Consider the following 26,432-nt stretch of genomic DNA (forward strand, 5'->3'; position numbering starts at 1 on the left):
AAGCCATCGGCGGGCATCAGCGGGCATCCTGACACCCAGGCCTTGCTCTGCTCTGCAGCCTACAGACTCTGCAATGGCCGCTTACAAACAGAGCAATGACGCTAAAATCAGATGTACCCATGTGTCTGCTGCTGTCCTCATCCCCTGCAGCGCCACTTGAAGATAACTTCATGTGCCCGGGGGTATTTCACTAACTGGCTGTTTTCTGTCATTTCTCTTTTGAAAAAATGTTTCTTGTGTGATGTGTAAGTCTGCCTGGGTAAGGGCAGCTGTGATTAAATAAATAATAATAATAATAATAATAATAATAATAATAATAATAATAATAATAATAATAATTAATAACACTCACATGCACACACAACCATACACCGACTCACACACCGACCCACACACACACAAACTCACACGCACACACACACACTGACATGCACACATACACAGAGGTCCAGTGCACCTCTATGCTGTGTGTTGCACTGCCCTGCTGAGTTACAGCCGCTTGGCTCAGGAACAGCCAGCTTGCATGTTTCTCACTGTGCAGCTCTGGGATTTATCTCCCCTTCGAGTTCTCAATCAAGCATGCTCCATTAGCACTAATAATGTAGAGTAGAAGCTGAGCTAGAGTTAACTGGATTGGGTACAGAGAGAGAGAGAGAAAGAGAGAGAGAGAGGGAGAGGGAGAGAGGGGGAGAGGGAGAGTGTGCTATTTTGTGTGGCTGAGGGTAAAAGTCTGTCCTCTCTCTTCACCTTTCTTTCTCTCTCTCTCTTTCATTACCCCTTCTTTCCTATAATCAAGGGTCTCGCCTTATCAAAGTTCAGTCAGGCAGTGGCTACACAGCTGGATCACCAGTGTCCAATGGCTGCTGCCAGTATTCATTCTGATGCAAAGGTTGTGCTGTCAGCAGTTCACTGAGCACAGGCCTACAGTGATGGAAGCCCACCGCACCCTGCCACGCTGCCCCCGGAGCTGCCGGCCACGCTACTGTCCTCTGCGATCTGGGAACTCGGAATCCAGCGCGTCTCGTCCACCACGGTGCGCGCGTGCGGCAGGCGGCCCACGTCCTTGATGGTCATGATGAGGTGGCGCGAGGACTTCAGGAGGCGCACGGCATCGTCGTGGGGCACGCTCAGGAAGCTGCGGCCGTTCACCTCCAGGATCTGGTCCCCCACCTGAACGAACACACACATATACACACACGGGGGCGAACATGCACCCACGCACAAGCACACACACACACACACACACACACACACACACAGGCGTACGCGCACACATATACACACACATTCACACAGGTACACAGGCCCACACATGCGCAGGCACCAACATATACAGAAGCACACAGAGACACACAAGCAAGCACACCAGCACACACACACACACACACACACACACACAGAGAACAGAGCACTGGTCATAGTGTGGGCAGATACACACAGAGGTGAAGTAGGCAGATTGGCACAGACACACTCACATGGACAAAGACATATGCACATAGTCCTTCTGTTGGTCACACTGGCACACACACACACACACACACTCTCGCACACGCATGCAAGGGAGGGAAATTGAGTATTGACTATTCTGTTCACAAGCTGTTGCTCTTACACAATCGAATCTGGATGTTCGTTATAGTTTTTTTTTTTTTAAGAATCATTTTAACTTGGGATCGTATCCATTTGTGTCTGTGTATATGAAAAAAGCAGGGAAGCTATAGGCTCTGTGAGTTTTCTGTTAAACCTCATATTGTGTATATTTGTTTCATTACAGTAAAGGGACCAGGAAACAATAACATGTGAATTAAACCCATCTACCCATTAAGCTCCCTCTGCTGTGGGATGTAACAAGAGGGGTGGAGTAGTCGCGTATGGCCAGTAGGGGGCGTCACAACAAAAATAACAATAATAATAAAATACGAGTATATTAGTAGTAGAGGTAGTAGTAGTAAAGAATAACATGGGTAAATAATATAGGATAAGGATAATTATAGGGAACTGACAAAGGTATGTCAACTATGGTGATGGTTTTAAACTGCTGGTACCTGCTGCCTGGGCTGATGACATGGTGGCTGGACTGGAGCGGTCGGCCTGCCTGACTGCACATTAGTGCCTGCCAGGGACGCGGAGAATAATCAGGCACACGCACTTACTTTTATTGCTCAATAAATACGCTTGGAGGCACAACACACTGAGATGAGGTGGAGAGGGAGAGAAAGCCGAAATAACGCCGAGGCGTGGGGATAAACAGGCAGCGTGGACGAGCACATCAGGCATTTGTATTTGCATTTTTATTGCGTCATTACCAGCTTCATTTGTTGCTTTTTCATTTAAAATATTACTATTTCGATTTTTATTGGTCGAGTTTGAGTCTTGCCAGGGGACTGTCTGGCTGATCTGGGGCACACAATCAAACACAATTGCACACAAACACTCACTCACACACAGACACAGACTGCGGCTCATACACACACACACACAGACGGAAGAAAATCAGTATTCTGCCACAGTGTTATCAGGGGGCTTTCTGTTTAACAACTGTAACGCTTCAGAGTGCAATTATCAGAGCCGTGACTCACTGCCCTAATTGATGGGGCAAGAGTGTGCTGTCAATACTGACTGACACAGCCTGCATGAACACCAGAGCAGTGGTCGTGGCTGAGAGTGTGCCTTTAATGCTGAGAGTTACTGTCAACATGTCAGGGACGAACCCACTGCATTGCACTACACTACACTACAGAGAGAAAGAGGGAGAGAGGGAGAGAGGAAGAGAGAGAGAGGTGGCGAGGTGAGGTGCTGACCTTGAGCCCCCCGCTCTCAGCCGCGGAGCCAGGGTCCACTCCGGTGATATAGATGCCCAGTGCATACTCTGCACCCCCCCGGATCATCAGCCCCAGCGACCGGCCATCCTCCAGCACCAGGTTCACCTGCGGGGCAACAACAACCCTGCATCAGTGAGCAACAATCATTACAGCCAAAGCAAACGCATCCAGACAATGCCCGCTCAAAACAGGGTGCCGAGAGTGAGAGTTGAACAGTGCAGGATGAGAGCAGGGCCTCCTGGAAGTCACCTGTCCTGTTTAAAACAACTTCAGAGTGAAGTGAAACTGGAGTGGTGAAACTGGGGCCACACACACACAGGTTCCCACCGTCCCCTCGGGGTTTGTACATGGACTGAATTTCCTGTCTCAATGGCAAACAGCTTTCAGAACACAGGTGAGCTAACTTAACAGCAAGGTGCAATACCATGACAGAGAAAGAATTTGTGTCAATACTGTATGTCTGTCAATGTCTGTTAAATTCTTAAACATTTATATTAACTGTATTGACTGTTCCTCATCGCCCTGTTCCTGAGCACCAGACCTGTCTGTCAACGCTCCAGCAACACTGATGTATTTTGAGAGATTTTGAGAGAGGTGAGGATTGTGGGGGAATGGAAAGGTGTCTTATTTTGTGTTGTTTTCTCCCTCTCCCTCCTCTCTCTCTCTCTCTCTCTCTCTCTCTCTCTCTCTCTCTCTCTCTCTGTCTGTCTCTCTCTCTCTCCCTCGTCTCTCTGCTGTAGCTTGTGAGTTGGCAGGGTGTGGAGGGGGAGCAGGTCACTGCGCAGGTTAACCCCTGCTGGCAGGTGACCAAAGGCCGAATCACACGGCCGTTAAAAAGCGCTGAGGAAATATCTTCGGGAGCCTTGGCTGCTCGCAGGAACACAGCCAGAGCCCGTATATCACTGGGGTTTTTATCAGCCGTTTAATTAGACCTGCTCACTATATCAGAAGAGCTTGAACTCCTGCCAGCCCTGCTTTCCTGCCATCTCTCTCTCTCTCTCTAACACTATTTTCTCTGCTTTATCCACAGGCCCATACTGCCTCCCTCTCTCTGTTTCTCAGTAGCCCACGCTCCCCCCAGCCCCCCATCACTCCCAGTCCCCCACCTGTCTCACACAGAATTATCACAGAAGCTTTGAAGCTGTTTTGTTATCAGTGAACAAAGCGAAGTGCACAGGGAGGCCCACCAGACTGGGGACAGATCTCACTCAATTTCATCTCATTCAAATTCATTCAGTACATATTTTTTCAATTTCTTTCCTTTTATTTTAATGTAATGTATCCCCCTTTCCCTGCTCTCCCTCTCTCTACCTCTCACCCCCTCTACTCCCTTTTTCTGACCCCCCTCTCTCCCCCCCCTTCCTTGCTCCGTCTGCCTTCCCATCTCTCCAGCTCTCTCCCCCACCACATACCTTTTTCTCATCTCCCTCCTGCAGCAACTGCATGTGGCTGCGCCGCTGGCTGTCCGTCCGCCTGAGGGTGGCGCTGTGGTGCTGGGTGAGGTCAGGGGGTGGGGACACGCTCCGGCCTTGGGGGTCCACCCAGGTGTAAACATGGTTGGTGACGTAGCCCCCTGGGATCCGGCCCACAGAGCGCACAGACAAGCCGAGCTTCTTGGAGCCCTTGAGAACCTGAGAGGGAGAGGGAACGAAGGAGGGAGGGAATGAGGGAGGAGTGACAGTGGCGAGCGAGAGGGTGTGGGGGGGTGGTAGATTGGGGAGCGAGAGGCAGGGAGGGAATTGGAAGAAAGGAGAAGGAGAGAGGGAAGGAGTGAGGAGGAGAGGGAAAGCGAGAGGGGGAGAAAAGAGATAGTGAGGGTGCTATATAAATACAATGTGTTTCAGTACTGTTATCATTGTTATAGGCAGGAGTATGAGCATTGAGAACAACATCATCAGGAGGTTTGTAATTAAAAAAAGAATCCAAAACACTTCAGTCCAGCTGCCATGTACTCTCCTGGCCCCAGAGCCGGGGAGCGCAGGGCCCCAGTGTAACAGGAGGAGTGTTTACACTCACGTCTGCAGGGGAGAACGGGGGTGAAGCAGGCAGGCACGAGTCTGCCACTCCATGCCCAGCAGCCCATCAGCATGCAGCATGCCACTGAGAGCCAATTAGCAGCCTGACTACTCCTTTCAATCAGAAGCAATTATTCTGCAATGATTTAATTAAAAGCTTTTCAACCCCCTTCACTCACTCTCTTGCTCTCTCTCTCATTTGCGTGTTTATTAGGACGTGACATTTGTATTTCCGCATGTAACAGGATAGGTGTCCTGTTGGAAAGAGAGTGAGAAGGAGGGAGTGGGAGTGGGGGCACAGACGGTGACTGATAGTTCTCTGTTACAGGGAGAATTAGAGTCCTGTTTTACTCCCATTAGTACAGACTAATTTAATTGCAGCCAGCAGGGGAGCTGGTGGGGGCTGCAGTGAGTGAATTGAGGGGGGTTCAGAGACAGACACAACAGTGCTGCAATTCCTGCAAAGGACTCAGATCCTTCTTAATTGTCGGCGCTAATTGAGGGGGAACTGGCACATTCATGGAACTGGCACATTCATTAACCTGGCACACGCACTGGATAACGAGTCTGTACACAGCTTACGCACGCGTGCACACTCATACACATACACACACACCCACACTCTCACATTAACACAAACACGCACACACACTCTGACACTCGCATACACACACTCATACAGACACAAACACACACCCTCGCTCTCACATTAACACAAACACGCACGGATGGACGCACTCACTGTGGGGGTGTGAGTGTGTGTGTGTTAGAGCTGAACCGCAACAATTCCAAGAACAAGAATAACAACAATAACAACAGCACAGCACGAACAGCAGGCGGGGGGGTGGGGGGGTCATAAGCAGCAGACATTAACATCTATTAGCCTCCATTAACATAATAATAGTAGATACACAACAACAAAGCCTGTGTTAATGGGAATTTGAACTCCTTCCAATCTGTGGCCAGTTTGTCTCTCAAAGGAACACAGGACAAAGTGGACAATAAAGCACCCCCCCCTCCAGCTCACCTGTAGCAAGCAGCTGCTGTTGTAAATACATATGGTCCCACGAATAACTCTACTGCAACTAAAATATGTTTTAAGATTTAAAATTAAGACATTTACTACAAAACGCAATCTTTATAAGAAATAAAAATTGATGTGACAGTGTAGTTGCAGTCTACCTCTCTCTCCCTCTCCCTCTCTCTATCTATCTATCTATCTCTTTCCCTCGATCTCCTGGCAGTAAGAAAAGCTTTTCAGTCCACAGCGAAAGACAGGGCTGTTGTTGCTCAGCTCAGGTAGAGGCCTCATTTGAAGGCATTCAGCACTATTTATAATGCTGGGCTCTCACGCCTGGGAGCTCGGGGAGCAAGGTCACGGTGACGATCCTCACTAGTCAGTCTGCCATTGAAGAGAATGTGATGTGCGTCACTGGGTCCGGCCTGCTGCCCCCTCCCTGGGGCAGCGCTGTGCCCCTGGCCTCTGTGTGGGATCACTGGACAGTGTGCTACGAGTGTTCGCTGCGGAGTGTCACAACAGTGCCTCAGCACCATCTGTCTGTCTATATCTATACCTACAATATTTATACATAGGACACTAACGCAACACTGGGTGGGTGGTTGGTGTCAATGGCTGGACACATGGCCTCAGCCCTGGTGTTGTAGAGGCGTGTGCTGCTGAGCCCCTGAGCACGCAGCCCCAGCTCCTGTCACGTCCTGAGCATGCTGACACATCACAGCGCGTCTCCCCCGTCCCATCAGCCCCCGTGCACATCTCTCAGAGCAAATAACTGCAGCTCGGTGACTGCAGTCGCAAACCTTCCATCCACAATCCAGTCTCAATGACTGCGTACGCTTTTAGTCATATATTTATTTATTTCCTGTCTGATATTCACACAGCCTCCTGTCTCCAGGTGCTTTTGTTTTCAACATCGCCAATTTAAAACTTCATTTTCAGCCTTATTGAACACTGACATCTTGATTTCAACTTGAGAACTGGGACAGAGGGTATGAATACTGCAGGAGGCTCCTCCACACCAGGGAAAGAGAGAGTGTGTGTGAATGTGTGTGTGCGTGAGTGTGTGTGAGAGAGTGTGTGAGTGTGTGTGTGCGTGAGTGTGTGAGACTGAGTGTGAGTGCGTGAGTGAGTGTGTGTTTGTGTATGTGTGTGGGTCTGCATTAATGTGTGTGCGACTGAGTGAGTGTGTGTAAGACTGAGTGTGAGTGATTGCGTGAGTGAGTGTGTGTTTGACTGAGTGTGAGCATCCCATTTTGTGTTTCACAAAGCACTACACGCTCTCCTGTACATGATGTTAACACTCCATTTACGTCAAAAGTTTTACTTCTGTCAGCTCCAAACCTGCAGGCATTCTGGCTCTTGCTGGTTCTGCAGCTACTTTCAAGAAAATCGGGGGCAATTTTGTCTTAACAAGGCTTTGAAAAAAAATCCACTTAATATCTTTGCTATATTTTCCCTGTTGCTGACCCCAAAACCTACTTTAACAGTTCTGACAGGCCATTCTAGAATTCTCAAGTTGGTTCTGCCCATCATTCCAACACCCCCCTGCCAACCTCCTCCCCCCCACCAGGTCTCAGCCCAGAAACACACTTTAATAACAAGACAAGTAGGTCCAGTCTTCCTCGCCTGACCCAGAAAGAAAAAACACCTTTGAGTGTCGCGTTTCTTATTCTCTCTCTCACTCTGACTTTCTTACACGCATCTGCCCTGAGATTCGTGGTGCCGGGCAGCTGCAGGCCTGGAATGGGGGAGGGCGGGGGAAGCCCAGGGACCCCTTGTGTTATCTTGGGTTTCACAGCACGGCTTCCACTGATCCGTAACACTGTAATGTGCTGCAGCTCCTCATCACCGCTGCAGCGGCTGTTCACTGCTTGGCAACACCGTATAACTTCCATTAACATCGCGCTGCGCTGCCGTGTGTTGCATTGTACATCTCTGTAACACACCATTTTACCATATGCCCCTGTAGCACTGTCACAGAGATGGACAGCTCTCCTGTGTGCACCACTTGCCTCAAAGATCTAAACAAACCAATGCACAAACAAAAAAACCTGAAAAACTGCTAAATGCATAAACCAACCAACAAAATAGCCAACACTAACACTGACTAACTCACAAGTGAGCTCCCGTACACACACACTACAGAGACACGGTGAGGAATGAACACCCCAGGAGTTCACCTGCAGGAACGACCCTGTCAGCTCCAACAGAAAGAGAAAACCACACTTTAAAATAAGGAGGTGTGATTAATGTGAATTAATCTATGTATACCACAGGATTAACACAGGAATATGTCATGCATCAGTTCATCTGAGTTCTGCTGTTAATCACACGTATAACAGGGTTAGGGTCAGGGCCAGGGTTAAGATTCATGTGCCTGAGGTATTGATGTGTTGTGGTATTCATAAATGAATTAATGAGGAATCACACCACTTTGTTGTAAAGTGTTACCACATAATGCACAACCACAAAAACACACACTGTACAGGACTGTCAGCGTGACACTGAATTTAAATACAATACAGTACAGTTACACAGGGCAATACAACACAGCGCAGTATGGATTTATAAAGTGCTTTGTGGGTCCAGCACAGCGACGCTCACAGACGGCCCATTATCAGCGTTAATCGAACACTTTTTGACTCAGATAGCACTTACAGAGCAAGCCGTGGGGGATGACAGCCCCCCCCCACAGAGCACACACAAGAGCGCTGCACACACAGAGCATGTGGTCACAACACTTCAGCAACTTATAACATCAGGACTATGCAGTGCAGTTTTGCACTCGCACCCTGGAGTTGACTCCCATGTGTAGCTGCCCCCCTTCAGCACTGAACACCTTCAGAGCTTCAGGCAGGATTTCTGTGGAGCCCCAGGGAGTGAAGGATGACTGTCTGACATTAAAGCAGTGCTTATCACTCAATAAAATGCTTTATCACCTGACATAGGGGCTCCTATAAACTGACTGAGTCACGCCTGTTGCAACATCAACATCTGAAACATCTTTGCCCCCCCACCCCAGAGTGCGACATGACTCCCAACAACTTGGCACACAAGGAAGGATACAAATCCCTCTCTCTCTCCTTATCCCTCAGTCTCTCATTCCCATTACATTCAATCTCTCTCTCTCTCTCTCTCTCTGCAGCTCCTTATTTTCCCACTCACCCCATCCCTCCACGCTCAACTGCCACACTCCATCACCATCGTCCCCTCACTCGTTTTCAGTGTCGCTCACTCCCTGTTGGCTCCCTGCCATCACCCTCTCTCTGTATGGCCCTGGCATATGCCTTTGCTCTTTCATGGGATCGTACAGCAGCAGAGTCCCAATCACTCAGAAGACTCTGTACAGCTGTGAGATCAAAGCGAGACTCTGACCCAGTTCTGACGGTGCCCCAGAGCGTCCCGAAAGCTGACCTGGTGTTCAATAGCAAATGTGAATATTTACTAACTCATGAATTCATCCATTACACCATTAATCAATGATTTAATGTAGTTATTTATGTGACGAGTTCCATTATGAAATGCTCCATCGGCCCCTCCCAATGGGTTTCCACTGACGGTTGGCGGCAGATTAAAGAGTCGATTCTGAATGTCAACAAGGCAGAGCCACTCACACCGCTCTCACTCTATGAGCCGATGGATGTGCGGCGGGTGTAAGTGTCGCTATTTTTATCATCTCGAATATGTGCTCGAGTGCCCCTGTGTGAGATGAACCCAGTCTCTCAGAGCGTGGGCCTGACACCCCAGAGCAGTGGGCCCAGTCCAGTGTGTGGCCCTGTGCTTTCAACAGTGTCCTGAAGCTTGTGTTCGAGCACTTATATTCCCAGCTCAACTTCTGTAAGCACACCAATATACACACATATATTATAACTCACTGTGTTAGAGATCAATAAAATGGGTTAATATTTAATATTGATATCTATTAAGCACACATGTGGGGTTCATAATGACTTTCAGAAACAGACCCACACTCTGCAATGCTGCCCTGCTCCCCACCCCCCCAACAGTCACATCTCGTTGTCTTTCTGCAGAAACTGTAGTTTTACAAGCTTTAGTGTTTTATAGACTTTCACCCTTGACTTTCATGCCTGCTCCCCCGGAACTCCGTGCACAGTCCTAGGGGGATTATGACAGAAACCACTGCTGGTGCACTTCTCACATCTGGCAGGTGGAGTAACCACATCCCTGCTTCCACCGGCACCGCATCGCTAGGAAACTGGCCGATCGTTGCTATAACTACAGAGTCCTAAATAGCAGCTGTCAGCCCCACTCCAGTGGATGAATCAATACCTATTTGCGAAAACCTTTCTCTGTTGTTCCACCCTGCCGTACCTGACCTTTCCATTTTCCCCACCGAAGCGGTTCTGTGATTATTCATTTTTTATTCCTCACTCTGTCCAGAGGCGAATCGCAGCCAGTAGCAGGACAGGGTGCTGCTGCGGTACTGGGGGATGGGGAAAGTTTACAACAACAAGAAAAGAAACAACGGGGCCAAACATCTCCCAAAAAATGAATTAAAAATAATTATAATAAAAAACAATTCATCAGCAGAAGAGAAGGAGGACTGGAGAGCTTGTTCAACCACCCCAGCTGCCCACCGCTACACCAGAGTCCAGCTTACAGTAATTTATCAACATTTGAGGTGTTTAAAATAAGACTGAGGCGACTCGCAAAGCAGCTGCCTCAGGATCTCCAAACAGGACAGGCTTTCGAACACGCAGAGCAGAGTCTTTTTTAAAACACAGCAAGATAAATATATTTGTACTCTCTGTCTCTACCTAGAGGGGAAGGAAGCCATTATTAGGCCTCCGACCCCCAGAGACTCATTTCCCCTCTCCCCTGTGTCTGCGGTGCTTACTGATCCACCGGCCTTGGGTATACATGCGCCTACACCATTTTATACACTGAGCTTGCCCGACGCCCTGAGACAAACGCCCTTCGCGAAGGACGCTATATCAAATAAAGATTTGATGAGAGTGTAAGATTGGGAGGAGGGGGGGGGCACGGGGGCAGGCCAGTTGGGTTTATCGTCCCCTGTGTGTCATCCAATAAGAACACCTTAACACCCCCAAGGGCATGGAAAAAAGTCTCAGAACTGGGTCAATTATGAGAAAGTAATTAGTGCGATTATATATATGTGACAGTAGCAGGCCAGCTTGCTACCTCCTACCCCCCCCCCGAGAGATAAACTGCACAGCACAGCACAAAACTGTGAGAGTGATGGTGGCCAGGGAGGGGGGTGGGAAAAGGAGCCGGGGGGGGGCACTGTTATTCAGGGTGCTGTTATATTTAGGTGCAAGTTGAGGGTAGCAGGGACACAGCCACCTCAGCACTCTCTCGCTGTCTCTCTCTCCCTCTCCCTCCTCTCTCCGTACTAGTGTACACACACTATGCTTTCATATACCATATTTGCACTATCTTCAGAATACAACAATATAAATATATAAGCGTGTTGTATAATATGCAGTGTTTCTGTTCCTTGGTCCTGCAGGTGTGCTTTGGTGTTTCTGCTCTGGCGCGGGGCGGATGGCTCAGCAATCTCCCCCAAACTGAACGAGACTAACCGTTTTACAGCCAACAATAACAGAGCATCCAATTTGGCAATTTTTAGCTCAGTTTTTAGCATCTGTCTGGTAACTGAGGATGTCTGCTGGAGTAAGAGGCGGAGGACACGGCGGGGAGCCCCAGGGCAGAGTGGTGCAGATGGTCTTGTTTATCGATGAGGCTGCAGTCCACCCTGAGACCGAAGAGGACGGGGCTCTGCTCTGATTTGTATCCTGCTCGGCTACTGTACGTTCTCTCCCTCCCTCCCTCCCTCTCTCTCTCATTCAGCTGCACAGTACACCTGTCGTCGTCCCCTTGCTGCAGGTCCCTCAGTGATTTAATGGAGCTCTGTGTGAGAATGGGAGGCTGCTCTATATACCGGGCTGGACTGGACTGGGCTATAGTATGCTGGGCTGGACTTGAGATTACTGGGCTGGCATGAGAGATTGAAGGAGCAGAACATTAAATCCTCAGTCCTCAGTGTCCAGCCACAGCTACACTGCACTCTAATATATATATATATATATATATATATATATATATATATATATATATATATATATACACTCACCTAAAGGATTATTAGGAACACCTGTTCAATTTCTCATTAATGCAATTATCTAACCAACCAATCACATGGCAGTTGCTTCAATGCATTTAGGGGTGTGGTCCTGGTCAAGACAATCTCCTGAACTCCAAACTGTATGTCTGAATGGGAAAGAAAGGTGATTTAAGCAATTTTGAGCGTGGCATGGTTGTTGGTGCCAGACGGGCCGGTCTGAGTATTTCACAATCTGCTCAGTTACTGGGATTTTCACGCACAACCATTTCTAGGGTTTACAAAGAATGGTGTGAAAAGGGAAAAACATCCAGTATGCGGCAGTCCTGTGGGCGAAAATGCCTTGTTGATGCTAGAGGTCAGAGGAGAATGGGCCGACTGATTCAAGCTGATAGAAGAGCAACTTTGACTGAAAAAACCACTCGTTACAACCGAGGTATGCAGCAAAGTATTTGTGAAGCCACAACACGTACAACCTTGAGGCGGATGGGCTACAACAGCAGAAGACCCCACCGGGTACCACTCTTCTCCACTACAAATAGGAAAAAGAGGCTACAATTTGCACAAGCTCACCAAAATTGGACAGTTGAAGACTGGAAAAATGTTGCCTGGTCTGATGAGTCTCGATTTCTGTTGAGACATTCAGATGGTAGAGTCAGAATTTGGCGTAAACAGAATGAGAACATGGATCCATCATGCCTTGTTACCACTGTGCAGGCTGGTGGTGGTGGTGTAATGGTGTGGGGGATGTTTTCTTGGCACACTTTAGGCCCCTTAGTGCCAATTGGGCATCGTTTAAATGCCACGGCCTACCTGAGCATTGTTTCTGACCATGTCCATCCCTTTATGACCACCATGTACCCATGCTCTGATGGCTACTTCCAGCAGGATAATGCACCATGTCACAAAGGTCGAATAATTTCAAATTGGTTTCTTGAACATGACAATGAGTTCACTGTACTAAACTGGCCCCCACAGTCGCCAGATCTCAACCCAATAGAGCATCTTTGGGATGTGGTGGAACGGGAGCTTCGTGCCCTGGATGTGCATCCCACAAATCTCCATCAACTGCAAGATGCTATCCTATCAATATGGGCCAACATTTCTAAAGAATGCTTTCAGCACCTTGTTGAATCAATGCCACGTAGAATTAAGGCAGTTCTGAAGGCGAAAGGGGGTCAAAGACAGTATTAGTATGGTGTTCCTAATAATCCTTTAGGTGAGTGTATATATATATATATATATCTCTGTCATAACTCATCCCCAGCCCCAAGAGTCATCCCTCACTGCCTCCTCCTCATCTTTCGATCACTGGCCCCTCATCCCTCCATCTGATTCATTCTCCTGTAAAGGCCCCTGACTGACTGTACCGTTGACAGATCAGCCCCCTTCCCTCCCTGCAATCCCTCATTCATCATCTCCTTACTGTCGACCTCACATGAGCCACTGCTCATTCACACACTCATGGCATCCAGCAGATAAATTTACTTATGGACTGATTTTAATATTTATTTAAGGGGATTTATCACTTCAAAGAGGAGTCAGGGACTGGGGCAGGAGGCGCTTTATCTGTGTCTCCTTCCTGTTGATGCCTCGGGGGGGGAAATAATGCATCAGATGTGTGACAGTGGATTTCTATACGACAAGCTGGGCGGAAGTAATAATAATAATAAAAACTAAAATTTTAATTATCTGAAGACTCCGTGTCTGCATGCAACATTACTTTTCATATGTATTATTGGATATGTATTATTGTTATTGTCGTATGCAGGTTTGTGTCAGTGATAGTTTGTAATCGAAGTAGGAGTAGCAGTATAATGTAAGTTAGTGGCACTATGCATCAGGAATAGTAGCTGTAGTATAATAGCAAATGTGTCCAATTCATGATACTATGTCAGTTAGTATTAGAATATGTAAGTATAATAATGATTATTATATTTTATTATTGTCATTCTTCTTCATATTATAATCAATATAAATGATCATACAGCTACACACAAAGCCCCTAATTAAGCTGTGTTTGCCTCATATTTCATATGTAAATATAAAGCCCAATAAGGAAAGCTCAGACAAATGGCTGGACCAAATCGAAACTTTGACCCGCCCACAAACTGCAAATTACAGAGTTGTACTCGGGCACATTTTGATTTATTGATAGCATAAAGTGGCTTCTAACAATACAGTAAACCTTAAATACATGGGAACAATAAAATGTCAGCAAAGCGTGTCACATGGGATTAAAATAGTGTGGTAGCTATGTTACATATCCAGTAATATATCATGCAAAAAGTACCAAATGTGAGGCCTGACCCTCTGGTCCTGTTTTGTATTGACTTATAATAATCATAACAATAAGAATACAGTGATGTGCAATGTGGTGTTCTGTGGCATTTAAAAAATATATATATTATAATACAATGACATATGATTTGTTGCTTTTGTTGTTGCTGTTTGTTTGGCTTTTGAAAATGAAATCAATAAAGATGGTGCTGGGCTGAAAGACACCCAGAAGAGCAGCACAGGCGAGCCTGCAGCCGGGAGCACGAGCAGCTTTCGTTTCGGTTCAGGGTTTTTGTTTTGTTTTCCTTTGTTGTGCCTTGTTATCCTGTAGAAAGGATGGCATTAATAAAAGATGTAACCGTGTCAGAGGTGGGAAGAAATTAACGCGGTGGGATTGAGGGGAGGAGGGGGAGGGTGAAGAAGGAGGGAGGGGGGGGTGAGGACAGGCTGGGATGCATCAGCAAAAATGAAAGGAAAAACCCTTCAACCTTCACTGCCTGTCTGCCCTGCTACATTTACCACAGGTGCTGTAGTTGTACCCTAGTTTTACAGTGCTTTCCTGTGGTTTTAACAAGCCCTGACTTTGCTTTGACTACACGGCCCCCTGGGAAACACCATGATGCACCACAGTCAATATTAGTCATGTAGACTATGGTGGCCCCAAGGGTTCATTCATGACAGAGTGTAGTAAAGGTGTGTTTAGATCATAGGACACTGTGCTAAAACTTGCTCTTGATGCAGGACAGTGTCCTGTGCAGATGTCAAATATATTCTCTTTGTATTACTGTTGCAGCACCATTATGTAAATCACTTACATTTCAGCCTTGTGCACTTCTCTGGGTGAGTACAGTGTCTGTTTAGCTGATTTATAGAAAAAAAAAATCAAAGGTCATAGAGAGATCAGAAGACACAGGAGACATCTGTGATAAAGTTTGGGGTACCTTTGTAACCTCACTGACATCATGTAGTTCCAAACCATGGGAGTATTCTTCTGTATGATAGCATGTTCTTTAGAAAGACTTTAGCCAAGTCCTCCCAACTGGCCGCCTCTGGAGCGCTTCGTTAGAGCTTAATTAACTACTTTGGTATTATTCGAATTAATCGGGCCTTGACTGTTCCTTGTCTGCTGAAGGAGTAAATTTCCCTGTATAACTCTGTTTTACATCCTCCTGCTCCCTCTCCTCTCCTCCATCTCCCGTGAGGCCCAAGGTCAGGGCAGCATGGTGGACAGGGAGCGGTGCCCCCGTTTGCCCATTGTCTTGCGTGTTTGTTCACAGTGGCATAAACAGCTCATAAATATATTACTCAACCAGGCGATGTTCAGCGGCGGCAGAAGACAAGGCTAATTCCCATTTCCTTAATCTCATCATTAAAGAAGCTAATTAAAACATCCTTGTCTGCCAAATATCAGGGGCAGAGAGAGAGAGAGAGAGAGAGAGAGAGAGAGAGAGAGATGCAAAGAAAATCCTCTCCCCTCTCCTCCATGCCAGGCTAAACCACAAAAGGTAGAAGAGAAAGCTGGTAATCCACAATCCCCTCGGCCTCTCTCTGTCTATCAGTTTTTCTCTCCCTCCCTCTCAGTCTCTCCCCCTCCTGCCCACCTTCCCTTATTCTCTCTGTCTCTCTACCCTCCCAGTTTCTACCTCCTGACCCATCTCTCTGTCTCAGTTGCCCTCTTATCTTATTTCCATGGACTGCCATGGCCTTTGAAAAGCACGTCCTTTCCTCATAAAATAGGATTGTGGTCGAGGTGACAAACCATGTGCGGAGTGCCACCGCCAGGCCCCCGTATGTGTGTGTCTGTGCTCTAGTCTCTAGGTTTAGCCTTGGCTGCAGCTCCTGGATCTGCCTGAGGTGGCTTTAGCTTCAGGCCTTTCTGCCCTGTGAAATGATAATCTTCTTGCCCCTATCCGCCTCCTTCTCCCCCCCAGGGTTTAGGAAAGCGCAGTTCATTGACTCCAGAGGAACTGACTGTACTGGCAGCTTGGGGCTCCAGAACAGAACAGAGAAAGAGGAAAAAACAAATTACTGCCATTGCTATTTTTACATATGATGCTTGGCAGCTATTTTTATATCCAGTTAGAATAAAACACCAGGAGAGACCTACTCTAAGGGAAGGACACCGCTGGGCTCAGATAGCCTCTCAATGGAATATTAAACACCTTCTCGCACTCGCCTGATGGTTGACTGAATAAGGTTCAAACCTTTTCCAGAACGATTTTCATTCCCCTCTGGGGGAAGATTCACAATGGCCTGTGAAGTGAGATTGTGTGTCTGGCACTGGGGGGACGTGGGTGTTGGGAACGGAAACCATTTTAAAGACACCCATTTTTAAAATTGAGTTTTTAACGTAATCTTCAGGAGCAGGACAACTCCCCCTCACCTCTTCCCTTCACCAACAGCATGAGCGTGTTAGCCTCCCTCGTCCTCCACTCAAAACCCTGCCCCTGTTACAGCTCATTGGCTCATTCCACCCATCAGGGGCGGGACCTCTTGGCCCAGCTCATCTTTCTCTCAGTCAAGAGGGTCGAGGCCAAACTCAACTCTGTTTACCTTCTCCTGTACACGTCTATTTGCGTGCCTGCTTGCCTGTGTGTTTGCGTCACTCTGTGGCCACAGCAGGCTTTGCAGCGTTGCCCTGGCTGGGCACAGAACTGTGTTTTTTTTTTCTTGTTTGTTGATGAGCGGCTGTTAATCAAAAATTCCCTGTCCTCCTGAATTATTCAGCGGCTCCTGCAGTGACTGCGAGTCGGGTCTATGCTCGTTAGGGCCCCGCCAGTTCGTCTGGTTTGCTAATGAACGCAGAGAGGAAGGCTTCCACCACCATATGCCCGTGGGCCCAGTGTTGACTAAACACAGCCGGGCTCATTCACAGGCACACAACCTCCTCCCCTTGAGGATCTGATTCACACGGCGCCGAAATAAAAACATCTGCAGTTTATCAGCGGGGGGGGGTGGGGGGGTACAGGGGTGAAAGAAAGGAAAATAGAAAGACATACCAGGAGCAGGGTGGCGTGTGCTTAGAATGCATTCATTTTAATTATTTATTTAAATAGTTCATTATTTAATTATCTCTCTCTCTATCTCTCTATCTCTCTCTCTGAGTATCTCTCTCTCTCTCTCTCTCTATATATATATATATATATATATATATATCTCTCTCTGTGTCTCTTTCTGTACCTCTCTCGCTCTCTCTCTCTCTCTTTACCTTTCTCCCTCTCTCTGAATGCCTGTCTGTGTATTGTAAGTTGTTTAGTCACTGCGCTGCACTGTGCTGTCTCTCAGGCTGGGGCTGTTAAATCATTGAACATGACAGGCGTGACTCCATTCCTTCAACAGGAGAAGAAAGAGCGTAAGGAAATATAAATATATAAAGACGCGCAGCACACAACCTGCGGATTCATCCAGCGTTTAAACAGACCTGTTTTTCTAATGCTCTGGCTGTCACTGTCCGAGGGGATTTCGCACAGTTTGCTTCATGCATATTCTGCCACTCTGCTGGAAAGGAGTTCAGTCCTCCATTGAGCTCATTCTCTGCCTCCCAGCACCCTGGCAGCCACTCTACACTTCTCCATCTCCCTTCTGCAGTCTGTCATTACATGTATATGTCGTAATTCTGTTTAATGCCGATTTCCTACTCTCTTCTCCTCACCCCTGCGTGCTGTAGTTTGCCCAGGCTGTGTGTGGCGATGTCTGCTGTTACTGAGCCCTTCTTCCTCAGGGTCAGAGCACTGCAGAACGCCTCCTGTGCTGAGGAAGAACTCACATTGCAATCTGCTCTCCACATCCAGAGGCAGAGAAGAAAAAGACAGTGCCAACATAATACAAAACACACACGGATACGTTTTAAACACCTCCTATTAACCACTGCCAAGCCACTGCTGCTCAATGGACTGAAAGACACCCAAAAAGCAACACACATCAGTGATCTGAGCAGTTACACACGACTTGAATATCTGAAATGAATGTGCATGTCTGTGAAAGATATCCAGACAGTCCACCCCTTGGCCATGATCAACAGCTCACCCAAATAGAAAACTCTGAACACAGGTTTATTTATTTATATTGTGTTCCATAGATATTCCCAAAATATACGAAAACATATTAATTTATATATTATACATATCATGCTTTTTCTCAAACCACTTTCCAACACTGACTGACTGACTATACTGATATCCAAATAGCTTTGGTCACAAACATATGCTGTAAAACTACTACTACTACTACTACTACTACTACTACTACTACTACTACTACTACTACTAATAATAATAATAATAATAATAATAATAATAATAATAATTGTACTGATGATGAAGAGACAATGTTTGAATGTTTGTGTCGAGAGCCACAGTGTGTTCAGACCTTATCTCTATGTGGGCTGGGGGGGCTATTGCAATGGAGAGACATTTTAATTTCTTCTCCCACCCACGCCCCCCGTTCTCCAGCCCCCCCATCACTTCTCACCTCCTCCGACCCCCCCCACCTCCCGGGCCCGGCTTCATTTCCAAAAGCAATTAGAAGATTCTGGCTGGTATTAACTGCTGGAGTCAAGTGTTTAATCTGCTCTTGAACCCTTAGAAAAAGCTTGGGCGGCTGAGAGAGACAGAGAGAGAGATAAAACATTGACCAGGAAAGTTCATTTCCAGCCTTGAAAGAAAAAAAAAAAAAAAAGCAAATAGGATTACTAGCTGCAGAAGAGAGGGGGCTGAATTACAGGCGTGAATGCCAGAGAGCACGGCTGGTGGGCTTTGAAGGGAGATGATCAGAGTGCACTGCAGTCTTGCACAAGTGCGTCTCTGCCAGTGTGTCCAGACTGACGCTCTGCTCAGTGGTGCTAAACAGGGTCTCGGCTTGTGGTCTGCCTCTCGCAGCACTCACAGGACTATAAGCAGGCCGTCCGGTGCATTGGACCACGGGCCTGTGGGTTCTACTCCAGAGATGCATGGGCCACACCAACAGACACAGCTTCATCGAACGCAGACAAACGCACAAAGGGCTGAGCGTTCATCATGAACCAGGTGAATGGGATGTGTTACAAATAAATAAGTAAAGGAAAATGTGATTGTATACATCGAGGGGCACACAAACCTAACAATGTACGTCACTGTTGCCATTCCCACACACACACTCACACATGAAGACACACACAGTCACACACACTCACACAGTCCATACACACCCCTTCCAAGAGACAGCGGTTTTGAGAATAACTGGAAAAGAACATGGTTTACAGAGACAGGGCAGTACACTCAAGTGGGACCCATGTGTTTGGGTTGTTTTTCTTTTCAATTTGATTAATAAAGCTTTTCTGTTTCTAAGCTTGTGTTGCTAAGGTTTTCTACATCTTTAATTGGTGTTTTTTCATTCTCTTTTTGTCCTTTTCTTCTGTGTCTCAGTGTGGTCAGTGACTCAACATCAGTGCTGCACAGCCTTATCCAGACTGCTCAATCTTAACTGCACAAAACAGAGTCCTTATTGTCACCTGATGGTTTAGTGATGATTCAGTGCACCTGTACAGTATGAGCAGATCACACTCACACACACACACCAACACACCTCAAACACTCACACACACCTGCAAGGTCACACATACACCTCCACACACACAGACACACACTACCTCTTGAAATTTAAAAACAGGAATCGCTGACGACTCTCTAATGGGACACAGTGCTGGGACACGATGTGTTACCATGATCCGGGGGGGGGGCAGTGATCTAAAGTAGCACAACACTGCCCTGCACTGCAATGCCCTTCAAACAGACGAACAATTATCAACTTCTAAAGGATACAAGAACTCTGATGGAACCCATCACTGCTGGAGAGACGCTTGTCACTGTATATCTGCTAATATAGTTTAATATGTTTGTGTGTGTACGCTTGTATGTGTTTACACCTTGGAGCACTCCGAAAGAGCCAAAACATATGGCTGCAAAGGCTGGGAGAAAAAGAGAGGGAGTAGGGGGGAAGAGAGAGAGACAGATTAAAAAGCACAACTGTTCGATACTTAAAGGTCAGAAAAACACTTTCCCCACAAATAAATCAGAGCCAGAAGACGTATGAAAATGAGATCGCAAACTGCCCGGTCAGTAGCAGGAGAAATTACTCTGCGTTTACGGGTAAAAGCACTGAGTGAAATATATCGCACCGCAGATTTCATGGCAAATTAATGCAGAAACAACGCTTCGTTCGGAGGAAAAGTGCTGAGAGCAGAGAGGAGATGGCCGGTGCTTCAATCCAGCTTCAGACTGCGGCAGCATGCAAGCACTCCATAAACACTCACACACTCTCAAACACGCATACACACACACACACACACACACACACACTCATGCATACACGCATGCACACACACATGCACACTAATACACAGACACTAACACATACACACGTACACATTAATAATCATACTAAACAAATGTCTATGTCAATCAAGCAGCAAGAGAAGTTGAGGGTCATGGGGTTAGTGTTTAGGTGGGGTTTGGGCCTAGGCTTGTGGCTCAGCTGCATCAGTCACTCATGTGTCCGGGCTGTTGTCTGCTGTTATCTCCTCCTGTATCCCTTCTAGAAGAACTGAGGGACCAATGGATGTATCACGCATTCCCCCTTATAAACACACAAGGGTGACTAACAAGCATCAGGGAATATTCTCGCTGCACGGGGTGGGGGGGCTGACCCAGGGCCACACTACAGTACACACACTATGCCTATGAAAATATGATATTGCTGCTGCTGATTTAGGTTGAGGTGTGAAATACACTCTACAGATCAGCAGCATGCAGGAGCTCAGCTGAAGGAGTGAACAAAATCTCCTAAAGCAAACAGACACACACATATACAGACACGCACACACACACACACACAGACAAGCGCACACATATACAGACACACAGATAGAAATACACTCACACACAGACACCTCTTAACATTGTTTTTTCATTACACAGGCCTCCACAGCATCGTTACACAACTGTATATACTTAACACATATATGTTAATATGTTAACTCAAACACTTTGAAAAACAAACTGCAAAAATAAACAAATACATCAATAAAAAAAAGTGCACTGGAAAGAAGACACAGAGGGAAACACATTCCCCTGTCTGTGAATCCCTGCTGGAGCATGCAACCACAGAGCCACTCACATGGCGAGCACGGCTAGGGCCCTGTGTTTCCCATGACTTGGCTTTTTAAACTGTCTTTCACTCACTGCCAAACCCAGGGCCCCTGGCAGAGGGACCTTTTAAATAGAGGAGAACTCTGGTAAGTGTTTTTATGGGATTTGGCCACTGGCTATCAAACTGAGGGAGAAATAGGAAAGACAACTAGAACCACAAACAACACCAACACACAGAAATTGATTCACAAAGCTGTTGCCTTTAAAGTAGGGCTCTGCTCACTGCCGTACAATTCCCGCCGGGGGGTGGTGGGGGAAGGGGGGGTGGAAATAGCAGAGCTTGCATTGTCCGATTGAGTTACTTCCTAAATAAGCCGGCAAACAGACTCCAATCAGGATTGGAGCAGGGAAGCGGGGGTGGCAGTCGGGGCTGTAATGAACGTGTTGCGCCAGAGTGTTTTCTCACAGCCCAGGTGGGTTGCGATCCCAACAAGTAGACAATTGCTTCAATTTCTCCTTGACACAGAATGAGAGAGTTTTATTACACTGACAGCTGCGCCTGTGATTATTAGCAGTAGGAGAAGCAGTAGGTAGCAGCTCTAGTATTAAGGGTCTTCTTACAATCATTCATAGTGTGAGTGGTTGTAATTGGATAGTGTATATTACTACTACCAGGACTTCTACTAATAATGATGATAGTAACGTTGTTGCAGGACACAACACCTGGCCAGGATATTAACCCCCCGGTGCCCAGAGTGACCCACAAAAGCAACAGTGCCTGTAGCTGTGGAGCTGTGCACAAACCCTCAAAACCAAATACTCAAAACACACAATCCCGGGGTGCCAGCAGGGTCTGTTTTTGATTCCTTTAGTTTTCATCTTTCTGGGGGCAAGGTGTTTAGAAAAATATAAAATATGTTGTCCGGTGTATGTTATTATTAGATTTAACACAGAGACCACGTTTACATGTGTATTTCTCTGCATTTCCCCCCACCATCCCAAAATGAAAGCTTCCACCTCAATCAAACAACACAAAGACAGAGTGTAAATATAAGTGTAGGGCTTAACCTGCAAATCAGACAGACTGACAGACGACACAGACAGACAGACCAGCTCAGATCCACAGAGCCCAACGGGAACACTCACCTTCACGGCTTCGGCATGGGTGACTCTTTCGAAGACCTTGTCGTTCACCCGCAGTATCTGGTCGCCGACCCTCAGCCCCTCCTTCTCGGCCAGGGACCCGGGCTCCACCAGGGACACGTATATCCCCACGCCGTGCTCCGAGCCGCCCCGGATACTGAAACCCAGACCCTCGTTGCTCTTGTGACGCTTCAGACACACCTGTCGGATCTCGCCGGGCAGCATCTCCTGCAGGAACGGGCGGCCCAGCAGCGGCGCCAGCGAGGGAGCTGTCCCCTCGCTGCTGGTGCTGAAACTATCCGGCGATGCTCGGAGGAGCCCCGGCGTGGGCTGGGCTGCGCCGTGAGACGGGGTGGCGTTGTGTGCTAGGTTCGCGTTGGTCGCCTCCACCGGGCCGTCGGGGCTGAGGTTGCCGTTGCTCGTCAGAAGCTCGGATTTCAGGTACAGCCCCTCCGAGGTGTACTGGTCGAAGAGGAGCTGGTCCGACCTAGGGATCACCAGCCTCAGCATGGGCAGCAGCTGGCGCTTGCTCGGCGCGTTCAGGATGACTTTGAGCGTCTGCACCAGGTCGAAGACGTTGCGCTTGGAGTGGTACACGTTGAGGCAGTGGATGAACTGCTCCCGCTCGAACTCGCTGAGCAGCAGGTTGAGCGCGTTGTGCAGCTTGCGCACGTTGGCCGACAGCGAGCGGCCGCCAGAGCCCACCGAGTTGGCAGAGGATGAGTTCAGAGACATGCGCTCCAGATCCGTACTCATCCTGGCGGCCGTCTCAGGGACCCGGAGCGGGAGGAGGAGGAGGGTGAGCAGGAGAGCAGAGCACGGACATCCGTGGGGCTGGCTAACTGAGGTGGATGCGTCTCCTGCGAGCTCACAGTGCAGTGCCGCATCGCCTGTCCGAGGGGTGGGAGCCCCGTCTGCCTAAAGACATTTTACACACAGTAGCAGCAGCAGCGGTAACAGTAATAGCTGTTGCAGTAGTAGCGGCAGCTGTAGTAGCAGGTATAGCAGTAGCAGGTACAGCAGTGGCAGCAGTAGTAGCTGTAGCAGCAGCGGTAGTCGTCCTTGTTGTTGTTGTTGTGGTCGTGGTGTGTATGAGTTAATCCCTGTGCCCGCAGATTATTCCAGTCATACGATAGACCTGTGCGGTAGTAATTACACTGTTGCTATTCATAGCCAAGGACGACCACGCTTTGAAGCTACGCGCCGGCCAGACACACCAGAACCCCCTGCCCTACTCCCCGTAAACCAGTGAAGGAAGTCTATAAACTGCATAAGAAAATCCCAAAATGCCAACAAAACATTATCTGTGATATACATATATAACCTATATACGATATGCAAGCTAAAGAAAAAATAAACAAAAGTGCTGTTTTCCGAAAGCACGCCTGTGAAAATACGTTGGTTTCCCCCCAACACACTAAAACATGACCAGAGCGGTAACCTCCAGTCCACCTTCCCCCACCTGCTATCTTTCTGCCTGCCCCTCTCCCTCAATCCACTGCCTGGGATGCTGTGTATACGGTCTCTGTGAAAACAGTCTTCAACTTGAAATAAACAAACACTATCTCAGTGGATAGCAACCCCTCTTTGCTGACGACTGTCCGTGTAGCACTGGACACAAACATTGGAGAAAAGCTTTTACACAAACAAGAACCCCCGGCACCGCCAGCCCGAACAACGAGCGACAGACCAATTGACCAATCAATTATTTCGCATATATAACTTTTTCAGTCACAAAACGTGCCATAAAAGTAGTAGGAGAACAAAGAGGAAGAGGAGAGCAGGGTCTCGCAGGGTATCCTGTCACTTCGAGAGATGGGTGGCGGATATGCAGCGAACATGCACCGGCGAGGACAACGGAGAGCCGCCGCCTGTTACCAAAAACACTCCTCTCTCCCCGGCTGGTGTAATACAGTACGGACCCGCTGACTGCCAACCACTAACCAAATCGCCCAGCCTCCCTCCTCTCTCTCTCTCTCTCTCTCTCTCTTGACACTTGAGAATATTTTTTAAGTAAGAACGGGAAAGGGTCTCTCGCTCTCTCTCTCTCCCTCTCTCTCTCTCTCTCTCTCTCTATCTATATATGCAGGCACATATATAATATTTAAGAAACGTCTAATTAAAAATAAAATGAACTACACAAGTGTTGATCTCACAGATACAAAGATAGCGGGCAGAATAGGTGAGTCCCTTTTTGTATATTTATTATTTGTCCTTCTTCTTCCTGTTCTGCACTTTTTCTTCTTCTTCTCCTCCTGCTCCTATTCTTTTTCGTCCTCTGGTAATGACTGTAATTTAATTTAACTTCACCCGCTCAGTCCCGCAGCTGCTGTGGCTCGGCTCTGCTCCAGCTGGGCTCTCCGCTTCAGCCGTCTGTTCCAGCGGAAATGACGCAGCCGTGGAGTGCGTGTGTTGCCAAGAGACCAATGACTACACAATGGGGGGGCCCTTTCGCCAGCTCGTCATTAGCAAGGGCTGGCTTAATTATAATGCTTTTGTTGAATTTTGTTTTGTCCTGTTCTTTCAAACGGAGAACGCATGGAAATGAATAAAACCTTTAAATATGTTTCTATTTATGTATTGGCCTTCATCCAAGATCTTATTAAAAAAAAAAAACGATATTTGCATTATGAAATTAAAAGGAACTGTAAAAAATGATATCGTCTGTCACATTTTTGAAGGGTTTATTAAAGCTTTCTGTGTAATATTAAACTAATTCGTTTCCGGTGGTATTGACGCGTGCTCTTATAAAACGCGACGTCGTGATCTACGCAACACATACCCCTGAACATCTACATTCATTAGTAGTAGGAGTAGTAGTAGTATAACAGCTGTTTAAGGAAATTTAAATAAATATATTCTAATCGAATCTAGTATATTATATTGCATCAGTTATCTAGAAGTCATAACAATGAACACATAAGAACTACCTTGACATTAATATTAATACATCATCTTTTTACAATGTTAGTTACACAAGAAGTCAAAATATTATTTTAAAATACTGTATAACTGTATTAATTGAGTCCGTTTTATTGTCCACAACCCGGGGATTTTTAATTAAGAGCAAGATAACTGTGTTTATTCTAAGTCCGTTCAGGCGTTTAAATTGGTATTTGTTCATTTATTTCCATGGGCTATCTTAAACTTCAATTTGATATGCCTGTTACCAGAAGCCCCTGCTGCCCTGACCTCCTCCCCATCCCTAGTCGGCGTGTGTGTCGGGCACTAGCTTTACTGTCCTGTCCTGCACTTGTTCTGGAACCATTCTGTGCCCCTCCTTCAGATCAGACGCCAAACGGAGTCAGCCAGCGCCTCTGCTGCAGCTCTCTGTAGTTCAGTACAACACCGTACAATCGCCCACCATTAGTGTCTGTTGAATCTCTTTGGATAAAACCGTCTGCTAAATGACTAATAATTCTTCATTACTATAATTTGTGGCAGTGCCACCGTACACACACACACACCCGAGGCATGCACACACCGCACTGCACCCACGTTGCATTAACACAGGCACTCCACGTTTTTTTTCTTTAGTTGACAATACAAAGCCTAGCCATAATATTGTAAATAATAATAGCGTAATTATAATAAACGTTATCATAGTTGATGCATCTGTAGTTAGTTAATATATATAATTATCTATTTGCTTTGAAATGTACCCTCCCTCCAATTCCTGTATGTTTGTCGGGTCTGTCTGGCTATTTAACTGAACACTATTGATCTGAGTGGCGGAGTCAACCAGATCAGGTGATCATTTTGTCCTCCTTTGCTAAAATTAGCACCTCTGTGTGCGCAGGTACGTCGAGTGAAGTGCGTTTTATAACTGGATGAGAAAGAGAGACAGGGAAAAAAAGAAAACAGCGTTATATAAGCCACTCTAATTATGTGTATGGACGCCTATATATAGACACCTTTGCGTAATTTGCA

At 47.0% G+C, this 26,432-nt stretch overlaps 1 protein-coding gene across 2 annotated transcripts in view; it reads right to left on the bottom strand.

The window, feature by feature from the left end:
• whrna (whirlin a) overlaps positions 1 to 24,859 on the bottom strand; it is a 36,759-nt gene extending 11,900 nt beyond the window's left edge. For both annotated transcript variants that reach the window (XM_066713265.1, XM_066713264.1), the window contains exons 1-4: positions 22,506 to 24,859; positions 4,232 to 4,450; positions 2,799 to 2,924; positions 947 to 1,170 (exon numbers count right to left, since the gene is read on the bottom strand). In XM_066713265.1, the coding sequence (XP_066569362.1) occupies positions 947 to 1,170; positions 2,799 to 2,924; positions 4,232 to 4,450; positions 22,506 to 23,258 (1,322 nt within the window). In that variant the 5' untranslated portion in view covers positions 23,259 to 24,859. The remainder of the gene's footprint in view (positions 1 to 946; positions 1,171 to 2,798; positions 2,925 to 4,231; positions 4,451 to 22,505) is intronic.
• Between the last annotated feature and the right edge of the window lie 1,573 nt (positions 24,860 to 26,432).

This window comes from Amia ocellicauda, chromosome 9 (genome assembly GCF_036373705.1).
Source record: "Amia ocellicauda isolate fAmiCal2 chromosome 9, fAmiCal2.hap1, whole genome shotgun sequence".
Taxonomy (NCBI): Eukaryota; Metazoa; Chordata; class Actinopteri; order Amiiformes; family Amiidae; genus Amia; species Amia ocellicauda.